The 19,770-nt window shown below is 42.1% G+C and overlaps 1 protein-coding gene across 3 annotated transcripts; it reads left to right on the forward strand.

The window, feature by feature from the left end:
- The first annotated feature begins 50 nt into the window (after nt 1-50).
- DCUN1D3 (defective in cullin neddylation 1 domain containing 3) lies at nt 51-18,781 on the forward strand. Of its 3 annotated transcripts, none has more exons than XM_083872884.1 (5): nt 64-106; nt 9,885-10,036; nt 10,839-10,914; nt 15,510-16,042; nt 17,935-18,781. In XM_083872884.1, the coding sequence occupies exons 4-5, from the start codon at nt 15,612-15,614 to the stop codon at nt 18,416-18,418; spliced, it is 915 nt and encodes a 304-aa protein (XP_083729010.1). In that variant the 5' UTR covers nt 64-106; nt 9,885-10,036; nt 10,839-10,914; nt 15,510-15,611; the 3' UTR covers nt 18,419-18,781. The 3 variants fall into 3 exon arrangements, with proteins under 3 accessions (XP_083729009.1, XP_083729010.1, XP_083729011.1); XM_083872885.1 differs by lacking the exon at nt 64-106 and adding an exon at nt 383-726; XM_083872883.1 differs by lacking the exon at nt 9,885-10,036 and having other exon boundaries at nt 51-106.
- Nucleotides 18,782-19,770: the final 989 nt, after the last annotated feature.

Below are 19,770 nucleotides of genomic sequence, written 5' to 3' on the forward strand. Positions count from 1 at the left end.
CGCCCCGCCCCTCGCGCGGCACGCCGGGCACGTCACGGCGCGTCCGCCAGCTGAGCGCTCGCCCGGAAGTGATGCGGTGGAGGCAGAGCCGCTCGGCGCCGCGGAGGTGAGTGAATTGGACCGCAGCTCTTCCCGTCCGCCCGGGCTGCGGGGGAGCGGCGGCGGGGGCGGCGCGGGGCTCGGCGCGGCGCGGGGGACGGCGCGGGCGGCGGGGTTCGTCCGTGGCCGCCGCGCCGCTCCTCAGCCCCGCCGGGGCCGGTTGTGCTCGGGGGGCCCCGCGCCGCCGCCGCCGCCGCCCCCTCGCGTCAGGGCCCCCCGAGCCGCAGCCCCGCAGCGCCGGGACGGGACGGCCCGCCGGGAGCGGCCTGACGGGCGCTGCCCCGTGCCGCGGGCGGGGCGGCCCCGGCCGGACGCTGCTCCGGTGGGGTCCGGTGCTGCCGGGCCGTGCCGTGCCGTGCCGTCCCCGCGCTCGCCCCGCACCCCGAGCGGCCGCGCTGCCTCGCCCCGGGGTTTGGCTCTCCTGGTTTGTTTCGTTCCGGTGTGTTTTCGTTTGCGGAGTCCTGGCACGGCCCGTGGGACGGCCCCGCAGCCCCCCGGGGCCGGGGAGAGCGGCCGCTTTGTTCGGGTGCTTCGTGCCCAGCCTCCTCACGTGCCACGCCAGAATGGGAATGTTCCTTGTGTTTTCAGGAGAAAGAGAAATAAACTGTAAAGCGATTTATTTCCAAGGTAGTTTTCGCTATCTGAGCATACTCCCTTTGCACAGCCACTTTTTTTTTTTCCTACTTCAGCTCTTCCTCCCCTGAGCGTGTTTACCTTTCCTGTGCAAGCTGCAATCTGCATTAATCACTCTCTGGGGCCGTGGTGGTACTAATAACCTACCCATAACAACTTAAATTATAACTTGCATAATCAGTGTTTTGAGCAAATATTGGTTGGAAGAATATGCCTCTCCTATCAGTGCTGTGGTTGCTGGAAAGAATCATTGATTATCTTTTAAACAGTTAACAGAGCTGATATGCTGCCCTTCAGAATGTTACATTGGTAACTGAACAGGCTGATGCCAAGTGTCAGAATACAGCATTGATCCACAGCTGCTAACTTTTTTAGAATGGTAGAGTCTGTCACATAATTTAAAGGCGTAATGAGTTAAATGCTTTGAAAAAAAAAAAGGGAGCGTAGCTGTACAAACAAAAAGCACAGAACTGCCCTACCTTTTTGAAAACTACAGGCCTCACTGGCATGGTTTGTATTTTTTTGAGAGAACAGTTGACCAGAAGACATTATCTAGACAAATTCTTATGTGTTTAAAAACCTCTTTGTTAAACAGTTAATGTGTAGCTGCAGTATTAGGTTTTTTTGGGCTACAGCAATGGGAAGAGAGAGTGTCTGAGTACTTATGTCCCTTGACTGCATCTCAACACTGCTGCATGTTTCCCTGGTGAAAGATAATCCTCAGAAAAGGAAACACAGTCCCTTGGTTACGATTGCATGTGAAAGTAAAGAGATCTGACCTCATGTTCTTGTGAATTGTGTAGTCTGTCCTCAAAGTCTCCCCCAGACAGGTGTGTTGTGCTGGCCTGTGGAAAACATTCGCTTGTACAAGATAGGCAGCTCACAGCAAAGGTTTTCTGCACATCAGCAGAAAAAGGAGAGCTTGTGATGTGTGTTGAATTAGTTCAGATTTGCAAAGTGCAACTGGCTTTACAAACTTCTTGCAAATACCAGCTCTTGTAATGATTTCTAAAACTCTGATTATTTCCTAATAGCAAGTTGTATGTAGGCATGAATACTGTAATTCCTAAAAAAAAAAACAAACCCAAAAAACAACTAATCACAGGGGAACTTACAGCTTTGGTACTACTTGGCTGCTTTCTTTGTGAAACTGACAGCCTGCAATATGAGCTGTAATCAGCTCATGTAATCAGCATCTTCAGGGTTGTGTTAGGTGCCTTTTCTGCCCGGATTCTTGCTTTATTTTGAAGTTGAATGTTGTTGTGTTCATAGCAAATTCTTAATGATTTATGTCAGTAGTTCTCATAATTTGTTGATCTTGGAAATTCATTAATAATTACATCTTGCTTCCATTTAGAATGAATTGTGTTGAAAAAAGACGATCAGATGATGGAGTGGCTTTGATAGACAACTAAAAACAGCTCTATTGAAAGGCCCTTATTGAAATAATTTGAAGAAGTATATACTGAGCAAGAAGGGCTACCAGACAGTTTGACAGTCTTCTAAGATGTGTTCTGACAAATTTCTGAGTGGATAAGGAAGAGGCTTGGTTCTGCTGCTTGCTTTGGTTCAGCTTATGGAACAGGAAGAATCCTCTGTGCTGGGTATGTGTACAGAGGCAGTGGGGTATAATGTAGGTGGAAAAGGGATGGAAAAAGAGGGGACAGACACAGCTTCTACACTTGCATTTCCTAATGGCAGAAAGGAATGCACAGAGGATACAGAGATGCATGGCTGCAGGTTGGAAGGAGTGAGAGTGCCCCAGCACTGCTCAAATCTGTCCCACACTGAAGCACTTGATTTTCTTCACTGGTGCTAGGGAAGTGTTGGTGAATTTAATTTAGAGTCTTGGAGCACTATAAAATCCATCTTGATGGGGTTTTGGCAGTTTGTAAGAACTTCCAAATTGCACAAACGGTGTTATTGTTCTATTAGGCACATGAGTCTGTACATGAATGTAACAGGAAGACTCTGCCCTGAGTAAGAAGAGACTATAAAAATAGAAGCATAGGATGTTAGAAAAACAGTCCTTTCTTTCATCATCAAAAATACAGAAGGAGCTGAATATTGGTAGTCAGAATTCTTGGAAGGCTGAAAGAACAATCTGTGAACACTCGAGGGACTTGGTAGTCACAAGAAGATAAGGGGGAACCCCCTTAAAAGTTTCATCAGAATTCCCTGGCTGTGCTCCTTCTCTTTGGCTGCCTTTCCCTGGGGGTCTGCACCTTATCTTGCTGGCTTCCTTTCCTCTATTTGCCTCTGACTAACAGGCTTTGTCTTCTGGTTACTGGAAGTCTAATAAGTTCTTTTGTCTCTTACCCCTTCTTCCTTTTTAAAAATACTAGATTAATGGCTGTAATGTTTTTGCAGACTGTCTGCATTGGTGACATGGATTAATTGTGTACTTGACTCTTAAGTTACCCAGCAGTAATGACATAGTAACTTGACTTGAAACAATGGTAATTTCATGGCAAATATTCAAGGCAAATGTTGCCTTCTGGTAAAGTGCCAAGTGCAATTTACCCCCTGTAAACATGGGACACAAGTAAACTGTCTGTGCAGATTTTCTCAGTGTCTTCTGGACAGTAAGTCTCTCGAGTGTGCCTTTTGAAACAGTCAGTGATTCCTCTTTCCTCCTCCCCCCATTTCTTTTGACTCTGGCTTGAGTCAGGTAATTACAGATCTGGGTTGAAACCTTCCCAGGGAGTGCTCAGGAAATCCAAGACTTGCAGACGTGCTCCCATTGCTCACAGGCACCTTGGCTTCCCCCTTCCCTGTGGAGGGTTTGTGGATCCACTCGGCTGTGGGTCAGCAAATTGGAGAGTCCCAGGCAGGTGGGGGTTGGCAAAGCCAAGGGGAGCTCTGATTTCCCCTGCACAAAGTGCCAGTGTTTGTTGTGGTGACATGAGGAGGTTCTCGTTGTCACGTCTGGCTTTGGTGTGATAGTGTGGTGATGCTTTTACATTTTGATCTCAGTGCTGACCATAACAGAGCAAATAGGGAACCAAATCTTCTTGCCTAAAATATAATCTGAGAATTGGCCTATTTAGGTCTCCATTTTATCCATGTGTCTTGGGGGGCAGCTCTCTGGTCCAATGATCTGCATATTAAAGGAAGCAGAAAATCTGGATTTTAGTTAAAGGTTATTTAATTGCAATGTTTTACTGCTAGAAGAATGACAGGGGACTGCTTAGACTTAAGTATTAAAGAACTGTTTCATAGAAGTAGGAAAACTGTAGAGAAATCAACAAAAGCATAGGTGGTGAGGCAGGATTTGAGTTAAGAGAGTAAGCTATTATGATTTTCTGGTGTCTCAGAAAGAATGGTTATAAATGCTGTTCTGTCTACAGCATCTGTTTTGTGAAAGACAAAACTTACTTTGCAGAATGTGAGAATGCTGTTCCTGACCTCCTGTCACAGTTTGTTATTCCCACAAAGTCAGACTGCCAGTGACAGTATGACAGTCATAGTTGTTTGTTGTCTCGCTTTTCCTGTTTAGTGAACATAAGTGGGTTTTTTTGAACCAAAAGGATTATGTGCTCCTGAAATATACCAGTCTTATTTTTGCATCCATGTAGTAGCAGAAAGTGACAGTTTTTAGTTCTTTCTTTGATTTTTTTTTTTTTTTGTGTGATGCTTTTCCTCCTGCAGCTTTGGAACTTGTAACGCAGTCTTATCCTTTTGTTTTAAAATGGAAAGGGAGGGAAAAAAATCATCGTAGCACCTATGATTATGGGAGGCATGTGCAGCTTAGTAACAGACTCACAAACACAAATGTCCTAGCTTTTGGTTTTGGTCATATGCTGACTGTTCAATATTTTCATTGCCAACGAGTCTGAACAGAAAGCCTTGAGTATTCTGGATCAGAGTGGCCTGGAGTGCCAAAGGTCTGATGTATTCCAGCTTCCAGTGGTTACCTCTGCTTGGTGTTAGTGATTATGTCTCACAAAGCGCAGGATAGATGTGTACACACCTAGTCTCTTGTGGGGCACAGAATGTCAAAAGAAATCAAGAATATGTGAAAACATATATATATATAAAAAGTGTGTATTGGGTGAAGCTCCCAGCAGATTTCTCAAGGAGAGGTGAAAGTCTTGGTTACAACTGATGACCAAGTTCAGGTACTCAGAGGAGCTCCTTTGAAGCTACTGATGCAGTTAGCATCAAAATACTACAGCATCCTTTGTACAGTGGGAAATGTTGATGATGTTCACTGAAATAGGGAAGTTGCAAATCAAATCAGGAGAGACAATTAGGGTTTCTGCGGGTGGCTGCATGCATTTTCTGCTTTAGAAACTGCAGTCAGTTTAAAAATCCAAGCATATGCTCTTAAGGCACTTTCATATGTCAGTGCTTTCACTTAAAACAATTTGTTGCACATAACTGAGATATGATTCCAGTGTTTATGTGGTCAGCTGGTACTGAAGTTCCTATACTACTGTGTGCAGTGAGTGATTCTTTTGGCTGGCAGCCTGTAAACTGTGTTACACTCACTGTGGCGGCCAGTGGGCATTCTGTAAACTCCTGATGAGCATCTGCTGCCAGCAGGGATCTTATGAGGTGGTCTGGCTCTTGTCTTTAAGCTTGTCCCTTCAATGATAAGTGCTGTGTCTCACAGCTGTTTTCTGCTGGAGGATGGAGACTGTTAGCCAGAGCTGCTGGAAGGGCTTCCTTTTTTGTGTGTGATGCTGTCTTCATTGTTGAGAACAGTAAGAAATATGAAGTTGTTAACTTAGTACAATTAGTTTAAAGCATATCTTATTATTACAGGAGTCACTTCATATATACCTGAATTATATTCAGCTTCATGTAATTGGTAAAGGCACCTCAGACATTTCAAGGTGAAGTCTGATAGCTGAATTCAGTGTAAAAGGAAATCTGTGCACACTTAGCTCAGTTTAAAAGTAAATGTTTTTATTTCCATTGCCGAGTAGATTGTAGACTGAGGTGGTTTTGCGAAGTTATTCTGGTTTGGCTGCAGAGAGTTGCAATTTTCCGTAGGTTAATTTGCAGAATGGATTGAGCCCCAGGGTAAGGTAAATATTTGTAGTACAATTACTTTCAGATGTTTTCAGTGGGATGCATCTCTGTCAAAAACACAGGGGCTGTGGTTTCTCTTGGTCCCATAATCTGCAGTTTTGCTGTAGAGATGTGAACTGGTTGTGTCAGCACAGAGTAACTCTTCTCCTGGCATGAGCTGCTTTAATTATTCATAGTACATGCCGAGGTGTTAAAGGTCTGTCACACTGTGCAAAAGTTACAGTGTACCCTGGAAAAATACTGAAGAATTATTCTTTTACAACCCTTTGCACATGAAAAGGAAAACCACACAGACTCTCATTAGAAGATTATTTGCATTTTTGTACAAGATGGACTTTGTATGGCCTTTTACAAGGATCTTGACGGAGAAGGGAAGTACCGGTAGTTTTTAAATGGATGGAGATAAATTGCTCAGCGACTGAACCTTTGTTTTTTGAAGGTGGTTGAATTATGTGCAGCAAAATAAATGAGTTTGTTTATGTCTGAGTTATGTGTGAGTTAGGGAATTGGATGGAATCTGATTTGGGTTCTGGTTTCAGCTTTACTGAAAACTGATGGCATGATCTTGAATAGTTCTGTTGTTTGGTTCTCTTGATTTCCCCTCTGCCCATTGTCTTGCTCATAGCTTAAATAGACTTCTAAAAACAAGTACTGCTGCTGCATGAATTAGTTCATTAATTTATTTACATTACAAAAGCACCTGAAGGCACCCTTCTAAAATTATATTCTGTTTGGCTAATCGGACTTGGGTTTGTTCTTTGAAAATATGATAATCCTAACAAATTGTTCCACCCACCTAATAAAGTAAAATGAAGCACATAATAGGAAACAATTGAAAACTTTTTAATGGGGCCAAATGGAAAAACAATGAGAAGTAATCAGTAAGTCAGGTATTGTGTGGTTAGGGAATGTAAAGGGAAGGGAGGGATTCAAGGATGATGCATTTGTGTCTGCTGAAAAAGCTACTTAAGGCCATAAGAAAAAGTAGTAAGGTGCTTTAGTCTTCCTCTGCCTATCATTTTTCACATTATTATTCATTTTTCCTTATGCTAGCCTTACACAATTAGCTGCATGCAGTAAACTACAGATCTGGAACATCCGTTCCACTTTTTCTTGAGACTGCTAGTTGAACTTTGAACATGAAGTGTGGTGTCGTGCTCCCTGGGTGCATGCAGAGTCAGATGCTCTTCAAGAGTGCAGAAAGCAGGTTTCTTCTGCCCAGTCTTGAATGGAAAAATCTCCTGTAATGTGTAAGCTCTGTACTTGAAGTGGCAGCACACCAGGTCAAGGCTCAGGTGTTGTAAAGAGACTTTTGCCTGCATCCTGGTGATTGGAGGGGGTTCCTTTGGGAAGAGATTTGGTGATAGCTCTGATTCTTGGTCTTGAGACCGTGCCCAGCGTTATGGACTGTAAATATGGTGAAGTTGTTTCTGATTTTTTTTTTCATATTTTTGTACCTGGCTTTCTCTTCCAAAGCAGTTAAGCCTTTCCAGTATGACCTTTCTCAGAGAAGTCCACTTCTCATTTGAGAAAGTATTCAGGCTTCCAACATAGCTGTTGCCTGGCTTGGTTTTCCCCTAGACTGCCGTGTAGCCTTCTGCCAAGTGGCAGCCGGAACTCTGCATGGTGCCTTTTCAGGTGTCTGTATAACTAGCTTCTACTCTATGCAGGCATGTTCTGCAGAGACAAATTTTACCCAGTTTGATCACATTTCTAAAGCTGTTTTGTTTCCAAAACTCAAACTGAGGTTAATCAGAAATAGTTTTGTTACCTTGTTTTGCAACAGATTGGTAAAGTTCTCATGTGTCTGTCCACAAAACCATTACTGTCTGTTATTCATTGAAAAGTTCTTCAATTGCAGGAAGCCTCACAAACTAATAATTCATTTTAACTAATTGCAGCATGACTGTCCTGCTTTTAGACTTCCTCCTGAGTAACTTTGCATAAATGTATTTGTGCAGCAGTGGTGTGGAACAGATCAGCGTGACAGACAGGTGCTGGCGCAGCGCTTGGTTGGGGATGTGGTAAGGTGTGTTCTGGGCTCCTGAGAGCCCATAATGTGCCATTGTGCTGCACTCCAAGGGCTTCTACTGAGAAAGTTTCATTGCAGGTTCAGACTTGAAATAAGCAGTTTCCATAATGTGCGAGCTTTGACAGGAGTTTGGTTTGTGCTGTAACACTTGTGCACTAAGTGCTTGGTGCTGTAGTGTAGAACTCTGAACTGCACAGTGAAAACTTCCACGTGTAGGGCTGATCCTCTCCGTTTCTGCCTCCTGAAGAGGGAAACAATACCGTTGATCCTTCACTGGTTCCCCACAGGTGAGAAGGCTGCCTGCTCTTCTGGGAAAGCTGCTGGGAGTGTGGAGGGCCTGCACTGATCCTCCTGCCCAGTGCTCAGGAGAGCAAAGTCCCAGGGGCTTAGACACAGGTGCAGAAAGAGGCTGGTGAGCAAAACAAAGGCCTCCATCATCCCAAGGGTCCACACTGTTTACTTACTCATTTTCCCGTGGGTTGCTGAGGGCTTGCTAATGAGCAGTGCAGGCTGTTCTCTGAGTTACTGTGCTGTGATGCTGCTGCTCCTCAGCAGCACAGGGGGAGGGGAGGTGGTGACCACAGCCTGAGCTACACCTCACAGGTCTGGCCCAGGGACTGAACCAAGACCTGTTGCTACAGGAGACAAAAGGAACGACACGCACACCATCAGGTCGTCAGGGCAAAAAGAGGGGAGTTTATTTTTCCATCTCGATTTATATAGATTTTGGACAATGAGGTTGACACTTCCTCCACTACACTGGTTAAACTAGAAGTTTATCAATTGTTCCTCCTCAAGAGAGGAATGATAAGCAAGAGGAACAGTTTACAATAGCATTACTTTTGTTTAGATGAAAATTTGTGAGAAACTTTACTACAAAAATGCAAACATCAGAAGGCTGAAAAAGATCAGGGCAACAAAAACCTGTGCCATCACCCTGCTGATGCTTCTCTCCACCCCCACTGCACTCCCTGTACATGATTTAGGATGAAGTCAGTGCATTGCTGTGCTATGACAGCCTTTAAATACAGCCTTGAAGAGCTTGATCTTCTAACTGCTAACTCATACTAACTTTTTTCCAATATCCCATAATTGTGTTTACACATGCTGCCACATTAAAAATATTAAAAAGGTTAAATGGACAACTCAGAAGAATAGAAATATAATAGAAAAGGGAAGAATTGTAGCTGGAGGTTCTAACATGTTAAAATTTCTGGCTCTAGTCAGTGTGCCTGTGTGTATAGGTCAGCCAACATGGAAATTACTTCAAACAACCTGAAAAAAATTTGGCTTTTGCTGGTTTCCAGGGCTGATTTCCATGAGATTCAGCTTCTTTTCAACTTAAAATAAGTGTTTGCTTACAGTACGTGCAGTAAGCCAACCGGAAATGTAGATTTGGTGGATCATGGGATCATAGATCTTTTCCAGAGAAATACAAATATGTTTGAAAAGTAGTTTATTGCAAAAAGTTGCCATGACAATGATTTTTCAAAATGTGAACTGTAAGATGTTTAAACAGGTTCCTGGGGAATGAGGCTGCACAGCACCCTGTGTTCCTCCCTGATGGTTTATAAAAGGAATTATTTAGATGCAGGAGTCCAAAAGAAATTAACATAGATGTGCCAGATGTTACATTTTCTTAAATTCGTGAGATGCTATGGTGAAATCGGAAGAAATTCAAGCTAGTACTTCCACAGTAAGAGAGGCAGACACTCCTCTGCTCCCCTGCATGTTAAGCTGCCTGGTGGCTGTGCACCCACTGAGGTGTCTGCTAAAAGAGCTGTGAAGCCATGGAGGAGGGAAAAAGGGTGGTTGGTTGTGTTGGAAGATGAGGTTTGGGAGCAGAGTATATAAACCCAGTGTGAGGTAGACTTCTTGGTCTCCATCTCAACAGTAAATGCCTAAAAATGATTCATTGGAGATATATTTTTGTTCTGTGTGTGTATATGAGTGAAAGTACCACTCTAGAGTTTCCAGGCATTTTTGAAATGTTTGGGGCTTTTAAGCTTTATCAACAGCTTTGGTCTGAACTAGGTTTCATGTGTCAGTCAAATTTTCCTATTCCACATATCGGATTCAGGTTTGGGGAAGACTCACGTGGAGATTGGCATGTGTGACAAGACCTTGTTTCATGGTTGTCTTTCTACCTTCACCCTCCTCTTTCTGCTGAAGGAAGTTCTGAACAAGCTAATGTTCCTACTTTTTTCCTAAGAAGTAATTCTCATGTAAATGGTAAGTATGTAGCAAGGCAGCTTTTGATCACCTGTCTGCTCCCTAGATGTACTAAAAACTGTAAAAATGAGATGTTTTAGTGTTTTTGTTAGCATGGTAGAGCAGGGGAGCTTTGCCAGAGATTTCTTGTTTGTTGTGTTTTTCTGCTAGATCAGATACAGAGGTGTTGACTAGGGGCTGCAGTTGCTGCTCTTGCTACACAAACCAGACATACCTTTGTCTTCTCTTCAGAGGTTCCTGGTTATACAGCAGAGCTGTGAATTTAAAAGAAGCAAAGTTGAGCCAGCTTGACTGAACATGGGAAAGCAAACATGGAAAAGAATGTGCTAGAGAATGAAAAAAGGGAATTACTCTACAGACCCAAATTATGCTCTGCTAGGTAGCAGCTGTCTGGCATTCACAGATTAAACAGTGCTCAGCTAACATGCAGTGACAGTGATAGCATGTCCTCTGCTTTGCTTTGAGTGCATAAAATGAGGAATTAACTCTCCCATGCTGAAAGCCATGAAAGTATCCGGAAGTGTGTATTTACTCCTAACAAACATTTGAATTTGAACAACAAACTGTTGTTTTTCCTACTTGTTCTATGGTTTATATGACACTGCAGAGTTAATAGTGTTAATGCCACTTTGTAAGTCAAAAAAATGAAATAGGTTTTTTATAAAATGACTCCTTGAACAAATGGAGTTTGGCTCTGAAGAGTTTTATTAAATACACAGTTGGTTCTCAGTGATTTGGTGCATTTCATGGTTTTCATAGCTTCTTCTAAATATTAAGATTTGTGTGGTCTTTTGTCTTCCAGCATTCTATGTGGAACCCAGGGAGCCTAAAGGAAGCTGTGAAGCTAGTGGAATGATTCCCTGTGTAGCTGGAACTATGTAAGTATTAGATGTTTGCTTACCAGATCACTTGCCCAGCACAATTGTTAGAGCGGTGATTGCTTCTGCTTCAGCAGTGGCAGTGATCCTCTCCTGCCTCCCCAGCAGGGAACTTTGTGAATCTGTTCAGGCCTGGAAACAGACAGGGCATCCATGATACTGTTCCCTACCCTCAGCTGTTTTTAAAGTCATGTATCCCTGTCTGTTAAAAGATAGGTAATGTGTTGTGTATTTCTGTAAAATTCTTAGACTGTGCTCAAGTGTTTGTGAAAAGCTGAGTTTGGGTTGAGGCTTAGTTAAGCTCTAGTTATGTTGTCTTTGTCTTAGCTAGTGAAATGCTACTTGGAAGGGGATTTAATGGTTGGCTGAGCTGTCTCCCCTTTTGTTATGAGATTTCCTAAATTTGTCTTTGAGGTCTTCTTGAATGTATGGAAAGCTTTTTCCTCTACTCTCTTGATACTTTCTATGTTTTGAAACTCATTATAAATACCTTCTGATGCAACACTTTATTAAACAGCATAATGCTTGTTTTGCTTCTTATTCTCTGGACATATCCAATAATTTCTGTTACTACAATAACATCAGTCATTATAGAAAAATACAGGGTTACTTAAATATCTCCTTTGCATCTTCTCTCCTCCTGCCAGCTCCCCCCACACTTCATTGCTCCTGTTTTCAATTGTGCCACGGTGTGCTTGTATGATTGAGAGCTATTAGTGAGTCACTTTGTTTTGCTCCCTTCAAATATTGGGTTATGTGTGATCTGGTCACTTGAAAATGGAGGAAAGATGCTGCAAATTCCTTACAGCACTTAGAAAAAAGTACCACACAAAACGCCCACCAAATCAAAAAGCCCTACCAAGCATTAGCCAAGGCCTTTGTAATCTCTTCTGGGTTTTCATTTAATGTGTGGGGCCATATGGCTCTGCACATCCTTTGTTCTTAGAGGGTGACTTTCCTTTAGCTGGCTGTATTCACCAGCACTCATCTTCCTGTGTTCCCAGCTGCTGCCTCCTTTCTAGAAAGGTGCAGAGAATGTCATTGTGGATCTCTGCTTTGCAAGAGGAAGATGGCATCTTGGTGATTCATATGTACTGGAGATCATTGCTCAATACTTTTCTGAGTAATAGACTTCTTTGGGAGCACTGCATCCTGTAGCACTCCAATCTTAGCCCTGAATTTTGATCCTTTTTAGTAGAACAGCAGAAGTAGTGATCACTGCTGCCTTTTATGTCTTGCTTTTATGCTATACAAGCCTCTTAGTAATTTTTCTCTTGGGAACTGATCTTTTTGGGAATTGATGCTTTGCCACCAATCCAGTGTAACATTTGGGTACACAAGAACTTTGTGCTGTAGTTCCTGATCCAGCTGGGAGAAATCTCTCTGCAGGTTCTTGTGCTCTGTGATCCTCTCTTTGCTCTGCAGCTGAACACACAGCTCTGTTCACCTTCCTGAGGAGGATCTCTCCCACTCCTTGAGCTCTGGCTTCACTGCAGCTCCTGATGCTGCAATTAGATCCTCTCTCCAGCCTTCCTTAACAAAAGGGCCGGCTTCTCCCACTTGTTTCTATCTCCTTCCAAGGCTCTTGTTCCTTTCATGCCTTGAAACCTGAGTCATGTAGGAAGCGGAGGTGACTAGTTAGTGAAGTGGATCCAGCTCAGCAAAAGCAATTTGCAAAAGGGTAACTGATGGAGTGCCAAAAGACTTTTCTTTTACAAAACCAGATACATGCACAAGCTGCCAGCGGATGCAGTCTGGATTTTTTTTTTTCCAAGCTGGTTTTGCTATTTTTGGGGTAGAATGCTTCTAAGTATCTGGCACATGGCATCAAGTTTCATGTAGAAGAAAAGTGAGGAATTGCAGCAACTGTACATCAGTATCTTCTAGTATTTGTTCATAAGGAGTAGGATTGTGCTTTGAAAAGCTCCTCGATGGGGAGGAGGAAGGAAGAACTCTGTTACTGCAGGAAGAGTAGTGCTAGCAGTGCCCAGGCAGTGGCTGTTCAGGAGCAGCATTCAGCTCTTTGTAAGGCAAGTAGGAGTACAGAAAATGTGTTAGAGGGGTACAATGTGAGGGAGGTGGATAACTTGCCTTCTAGGGGTTAATGCTACTGGGCTTGCTTGTTTTCAGAAACTGCTGGTGAGATACCTCCTTACATACAGGTGTAATAATGCTGGCACATCTTCCCTCTGTGTATTGTAGTGCTCTTTTTGTGACAGAAAATGACTTTAAAACTCACCAGTTTCATCACATTGGTGATGTCACTTTGGAAACCTGAAACATTAGATTCTTATCATCATTAATACAAGCTGTTGCTTAGGAAGAATGACAACATGAGTCACTTTTTTTGGAAAATGATGGACACAGTATGTCCCTCTTGCAAACTGCCTTTAAAAAAAAAAAAAAAACCCTTCAAATTGGGATTCCTCAAGTGAATTGGATTAATCTGTCAATTACAATGTGTGTGATTTGACTGCTTTAGAGGAAAGTACTGTTCACTAATAGGCAGCTGTTCCTTAACCTTCCCCTACAGGGAAAAGCTGTTCCAAATCACCAGTATTTAATGACTGCTGTTATATCTTTGAGCAAAAAGCTTTCTATACTACATAAACTCTGCTTTAAACTCTAATCCTTGTCTGTACTCAGGATTTTTTGTTCTGTGCTTTTAGCTGCATGCTTCTCTCTAAAGAAAAATTTGTCTATTGTGGTGCTAGCTGCTCTGAGAAACTGATGGAAGAACAAGAATTAGTGTAAATCGAGCATTTTAATTCAGATGAATTTAAAGATATGGGATGGGGAAGCTGGTATGTGGGAGTTAATCACCAAGCAGTTTTTATGCTGCCTACTAATATCCTGTTTGTTTTGGTGTAATGAAATAATGACTAGTGTAGACTGGAGAGGATGATGTTGCTCAGGCACCTGGCAGCATGAAAATCAGTGCCAGGCTGTGCTTTGCAACTCACAGAGCTGGGAAGTACTAAGGACCAGTGAAATTGTCTTACAGATTGTTTATATTGACATGTATATTTGCATATTTTTATAAATTCTTTCAAATACAAATTATTGCAAGTTTCTTGAATACATTCAATCAAACTTTGCTTGCCTGTTAAAATGATCCTGCAAAGTTAATCTTTAAAGCATTGCAATGAAAGAATTTTTAATACCTTTGTTCCTTTAGCTGCTAAAAAAAATAGGAATTTGCTAATTTCATGTGTGGGTTATGTGCTTAAGAAAATGGACTGCGGAGCCAGGTAGTCGAAAACTTGGCTGTTGTAGTTCTACTAGCAAAATTTTTTGCTCATGAAGCTGCACACATGCTGTTTTGTCAAAACAGTATAATGGCTGAGAGAAGATTTATTTTTGTAATCCTAATATCTGAGAATTCATCTGTACTTGTTGCTGCTCTTGGTTTACAGCTTAAAAGAGGGCTTCAGTATCAGTAAAGCTTGGCCCAAGAAAAAATGCAGTAAAACTGATATGACAGCTATTGTATTTCTTAATTTTTTAATTTTTATCTCTCCTTTCTTGTTCTAATTCTAAACTGGAAATTGTACGCAAAGTCAAGGCAAACTCATTTTTTTTGTTTGAAGCTTTTGCCTAATTGACAGCAGAGGTGAAATGCAAATAAGTGGGTGAAGGAGGACTGTGATAAGCATTTGCTTTCTTGGAGCTGACATTTCTGAGAAAGGAGACTGTCCTTGGTATGGCTGCTCGCTGATAGGGCAGTGTCAGAGTGTTAGCTTGGTTTTAACAGGGGAAAATTGGAGAACCCTTTTCTGTGGGTAAAATATCTTTTCCAAATATGCAGGGCTTTGTGATTTATAAAAAGAGAATATGATGAAATCATTTTGGCCTTTTAATTTTTATTTTAAAAAACCCTTCTGAACTGGAATTACTACTTCTTATCTGCATGTGTGTCTGTCTGAAGAAGTTTTGTTACGAAGGCCCCCTCCTCTGTCTGTCTCCTTACTGAAGGGAGGAGCCCACTTGAAACAATGAACAATTTCTGAATACCCTCTTGCACAAGAAGTGTTGCCTGCTTTCTGCAAACACAGTCTGTGTATGTTTTAACTACAAAACTTAGATTCCAAACTCTGTTTAAAAACAAACACACAACTTCCACTCTTTCTCCTCCTCCCCAAAACCAGCGAACAGCCAGCCCTATCCTCCCCCTCTCCCTGAGAAGTCCCTTTTGCTGATCTGCTGAAGGTACAGCCTAGATCCAATGCTTAGGTCTCTGCCAGGTTGTCCCATCAGTGTCCCTGTCCTCCTTACCCTGCTTTGTTTCAGTGTCTTATATTCTATATATAAAATGTGGGTACACTTTAAAAAAAACATTTCCTTTAAAATATTTCTGGGTTAGAGTGGTCTGTCATGATGAAGCCTGTACATGAATCAACCTCTTTGTAACCTATGCTGCAGTAAGAATTTTAGGAATTTCCTTTATTAGGACCCGTTAGTATAGTGTAGCTACTGAGTGAGCTGCATTGATTTCTAGGTAAAACAGTCTGAAATTGCCTGAAATTATCTCACATTTAGTACTTCAAATATTCTTTATATAGAGGCAGCAATTTAACTCTGAAACTGTTTTTCAGGTTAGCTGGGTGCTGCTAATGGCATGGTGAGATGTGTTGAAGAGCAGCTGCAAGGGTGTCCAAGGGCAGGGGGACCGTGCTAGGAGCTGGGCTTGCAACATCATGGGCCAGTGTGTCACCAAGTGCAAGAACCCTTCTTCTACCCTTGGCAGCAAAAATGGGGAAAGAGAATCTGGCAGCAAGTCCCACAGCAAGAGAAGTGCAGTCCACAAAGACGACCATGGCTCAGCTTGTGGGAAGGCTACAGGAGACATTCTTGTGAATGGGACAAAGAAAACAGACGCTGCTGTAGAGTCCAGTCAGCCTCCGACGTTTTCTGGAGATACAAAGAAAGACTCTGTTTGCAGTGCAGAGGAATCTTCTCTTCAAAGGATTGGGGAGTTGTTCAGGAGGTATAAGGACGAGCGGGAAGATGCCATACTGGAAGAAGGAATGGAACGATTTTGCAATGACCTCTGTGTTGATCCCACTGAATTTAAAGTACTAGTTTTGGCTTGGAAATTCCAGGCTGCTACCATGTGCAAATTTACAAGGTTAGTTCTTGTAGAACTTGTAATTATTTTCATATGTTAAAGTATATCCTGTCAGCAGTATGGTGGAGAGACAGCCTCATTAGCGTCACTTACTTATTTCTTCTAACACATGCATTTTGATCAAATTAATTCCTACCACTGCAGAAGGTAAGCTTTGTATTGTCTTCTTTTCCCCTTCCCCTCACACTGGATTTCAGAAGATGTGGTTTTGGCCATTATGCTGCTAGTGATGAACAGTGTAGTGAGATTCTGTGGACATTAATTTATTTTTGATTTACCAAAAGCAATTTACTGTATCCAGCATTATCTGGGTGATGAGATTGGACACTGAAATTAATTTTTCCTTTAAAGTAATGTGAGATTCTTTAGTAATTGCTACTTACTCTGTTAACAGTCTGCGAAAGAATGACAGAATTGTTCCCGTCCAACCAGTGTTACACTTAATGTCTTTTTCCAAGAGTAATCTTGTTAAAGCATAGAGAGGGAAGGAGATGTGAGGGTTTTGACAGTGGTGGCTGTTTCATACTAGCTGACAAATGATTGCTTTTTGAAGTGCTGTGTGCCCTTCTGGACAAGGGGCTCAATCAGCAGGCTGACAGCGTGTGTGATGCTTCAGGAAACAATGGAATGGCTAAAACTCCCCCCACAAAGCCAGTAGGCAAACCCAAACTGCAGTACCCTCCCCCAGCTTGGTTAGCAATGTCCAGGTAAGAGCAAGTGAAGACTGCCTACAAGGACTTGCAGGGACAGAAGGAATTTTTTTTATTTTTTGGTCTATCTGGATTGATTTGAGTAATGCTGCCTATTTTTATTGAGCTTATAACTTTCAAAATTACTTCGGTGTTCAAGCCTTGACCCAAACCTCTGCTGTGCACTGAACAGCACCTTCAGAGCCTTTGTGGCTGTGGGTGTGTGTCAAAAGGATGAGTTACTCTGGAAAGCAAATGTGGATTTACTGGAGGCTGATGATGCAGGTATCTGCTAAGGTGGTAAAGGAATTGTAAGTAGTGTCTATGATTCTGCACAACTACCATGAGTATTATTAACATGGTTTTAATTTCCTTGGAGAGGACAAATCTGGTGGTGAGAGGTTATATTTGTTGAAGGGCGTGCTTCATGGTACAGGTGCTGATGGACTTCTTCCATCAAGGAAAGCATCATGGTCTGTTCTCCTGAATTTTGCTCCACCTCTTGTTTTCCCTCCAGCCCATCCTGTGCCAGCCTCCTGCCTCTCCTGGCGGGTTGTAACATCAGAGAAACTGGAGTGTCCCACTTGGTACAGGGCTGGTGCTGCTTGGAGCAGTGTCCATACATTGTGCTGTAGCCCCTGTGATGGTGTGCTCCCTTCCATGCTCTCAGCAGGTGCCTTGCTGACCAGCACCGGTGACTCTCTTTTGGTTTTGCAGGCTGGAAGAGCAACCAAAAACCACTGCAAAAGCAGAAGTGAGCTGCTCTGTCCCTTGGAAACAGCTCACCCAGAGCATGGGCATTTAGACAGGGACAGTATGAATCAAGTTGGGGAAAATGTGTTAGTTTCAAACATTTGGAATTTTTTCTGTGATAAATTAGATTCAGTTTTTAATGTGAAAGGCATTCCAGGATGTGGAAGTGTCCAGAAAAGCCAGAGAGCAGAATCTTTCAAATGCTAACACAGTGCCCCAGTACACCTGGGGGTTGTGTGTGGTTGCCCAGGCCTGAAGGAATGACTTGGAACTGTCCATCTTTCCAGTGGCTCCCGTTGCCAAAATCTGTGTGCCAGTGGGGCTGAGGGTACATCTCGTCTCGTCCAGATGATCTCTTCAGTTCGATGTGGCTGAACGGAGATGGGACACACTTGGCACGTGAGGTTGGTGGGAAGGGCTCGCACTAATTTCTCTTCTCTTGCTTAACAGGAAGGAGTTTTTTGAAGGCTGCAAAGCAATAAATGCAGACAGCATTGATGGCATTTGTGCAAGGTTTCCCAGCCTCCTAAACGAAGCCAAGCAGGAGGATAAATTCAAGGATCTCTATCGTTTCACCTTCCAATTTGGCCTGGACTCTGAAGAAGGACAGAGGTCACTACATCGGGAAATAGCCATTGCCCTTTGGAAATTAGTTTTCACCCAAAACAAGCCCCCTATTTTGGACCAGTGGTTACACTTCCTAATCAAGAACCCCTCAGGAATCAAGGGAATCTCCCGGGACACATGGAACATGTTTTTAAATTTTACTCAGGTGATTGGACCGGACCTTAGCAACTACAGCGAGGACGAGGCCTGGCCGAGTCTCTTCGATACCTTTGTGGAGTGGGAGATGGAGCGAAGGAAAAAGGAAGAGGAAACCAAATGTATTCTGTCCTTGAACACAGAGGGCCTGTGTGTGGATGAACAGACTTAGCGGTGGCGAAGCAGCAGTGAAAAAAGCAACTTGTCCTTCACAAAACATAAACTCTGGATGTTTCTGGAAATTACCGAGGCTCCAGATTTTTCTACTTTACACCTTTTTCTGCCTTGTCTTTGAAAGGGCTCTAAAATGCTGTATCATGTTTTAGGCACTTTCTTGATTTTGGTTATTCCTTTTACTCCTCTTGTCCTGAAATATTTGACCCTGGCTACAAGTTAAGCTCCTTTTTTTTTTTTTTTTTTTTTTTTTAAGACTTCAGATTAGTATAAATAAGTCTGATACTTCTTGCACAATGTAGATCTTTTTAGTTAGGTTAAATTAACATTGCTAAATTATACAGTGCCAGATTAAGTTTTTCATACTACAACTGTCAGGGCAGGTCTGTACTGTGTGTAGTGCTGTTTACATTGTTGAAATTTTAGGTTGTAAGAATTTTAAGGTTTTGTACCAAGATGAACAGCAGTGTTAACTATAAATGCATTAATCCTGGGTAATAAGGCTCTAAAAACCAACATAAGCAACAGCTTTTTGTAATATGGCTAATTCCCATTTTGAGCTAACTCCTAGCGAATGAGTCCAGATAATTCCTTTTTTTTGGACTTTCAAACTAAATGTTGGGATTGTTTTATAAAATTACTGTACCTGTCAGTCAACTGAGTGGTAGATGACGATTTGTATCTAAATCTCCTTACACAGTCACGTAATAAAAGAGCAGTACTACCTCAGTTTTATTGAAAGTGGACTTGTTGATGGACTTGCATTTTCTCTGGAAGTTGTATTTTTGTGGTTACATGAGAATATTTTTACTTGACTAAAAGAACCAAAGGTTCTGCTTCTTAAGTTTGCTAAACATTGACAGAAGCAACACACAAATCCTAAGTCTTCAAGGAAAACTGTGGTATAATTCTGCTTTAATTTGTTTGATTTATACCTAAAGTATTACCTTACTTGTCTGGCAAGCACAGTACTTGTATGTAAGGAACTATCTTTTGCATTAATATTGACAAACCAATTTTTTAAAGCATATGTTTAATTGCTAAATTGCAGTTAATACTCCACACTTTCTGGAGCAACAATATTGGCATCTGATGACAAAGTGAATTCTTAATATGTTCTTAATGACAACAGTGTAGATGAGTCATTTTTAGACTGATTTGATAATATTTGGATAGGAGTCAATTTATTATTTTACAATGCCTGTATTGGGACTATTTGCCTGTTGAAATTGTTGTGACTTAAAGGGAGTTTTATTAACACTGGTTGAAAATTTTTTGGTTATTGATGCTACCTTTTTTAATTTTAATATGTCAACTTTTTTACACCTTTTGGTAAAAGGATTGATTGCC

Source organism: Zosterops lateralis (assembly GCF_965231275.1).
Source record: "Zosterops lateralis genome assembly, chromosome: 15".
NCBI classification, from domain to species: domain Eukaryota; kingdom Metazoa; phylum Chordata; class Aves; order Passeriformes; family Zosteropidae; genus Zosterops; species Zosterops lateralis.

Coding starts and splice junctions, on each gene's coding strand:
- DCUN1D3 (XM_083872883.1), top strand. CDS start 15,612: ATGGGCCAGTGTGTCACCAAGTGCAAGAACCCTTCTTCTACCCTTGGC. Junction 16,043..17,934: donor ACCATGTGCAAATTTACAAG/GTTAGTTCTTGT, acceptor CTTGCTTAACAG/GAAGGAGTTTTTTGAAGGCT.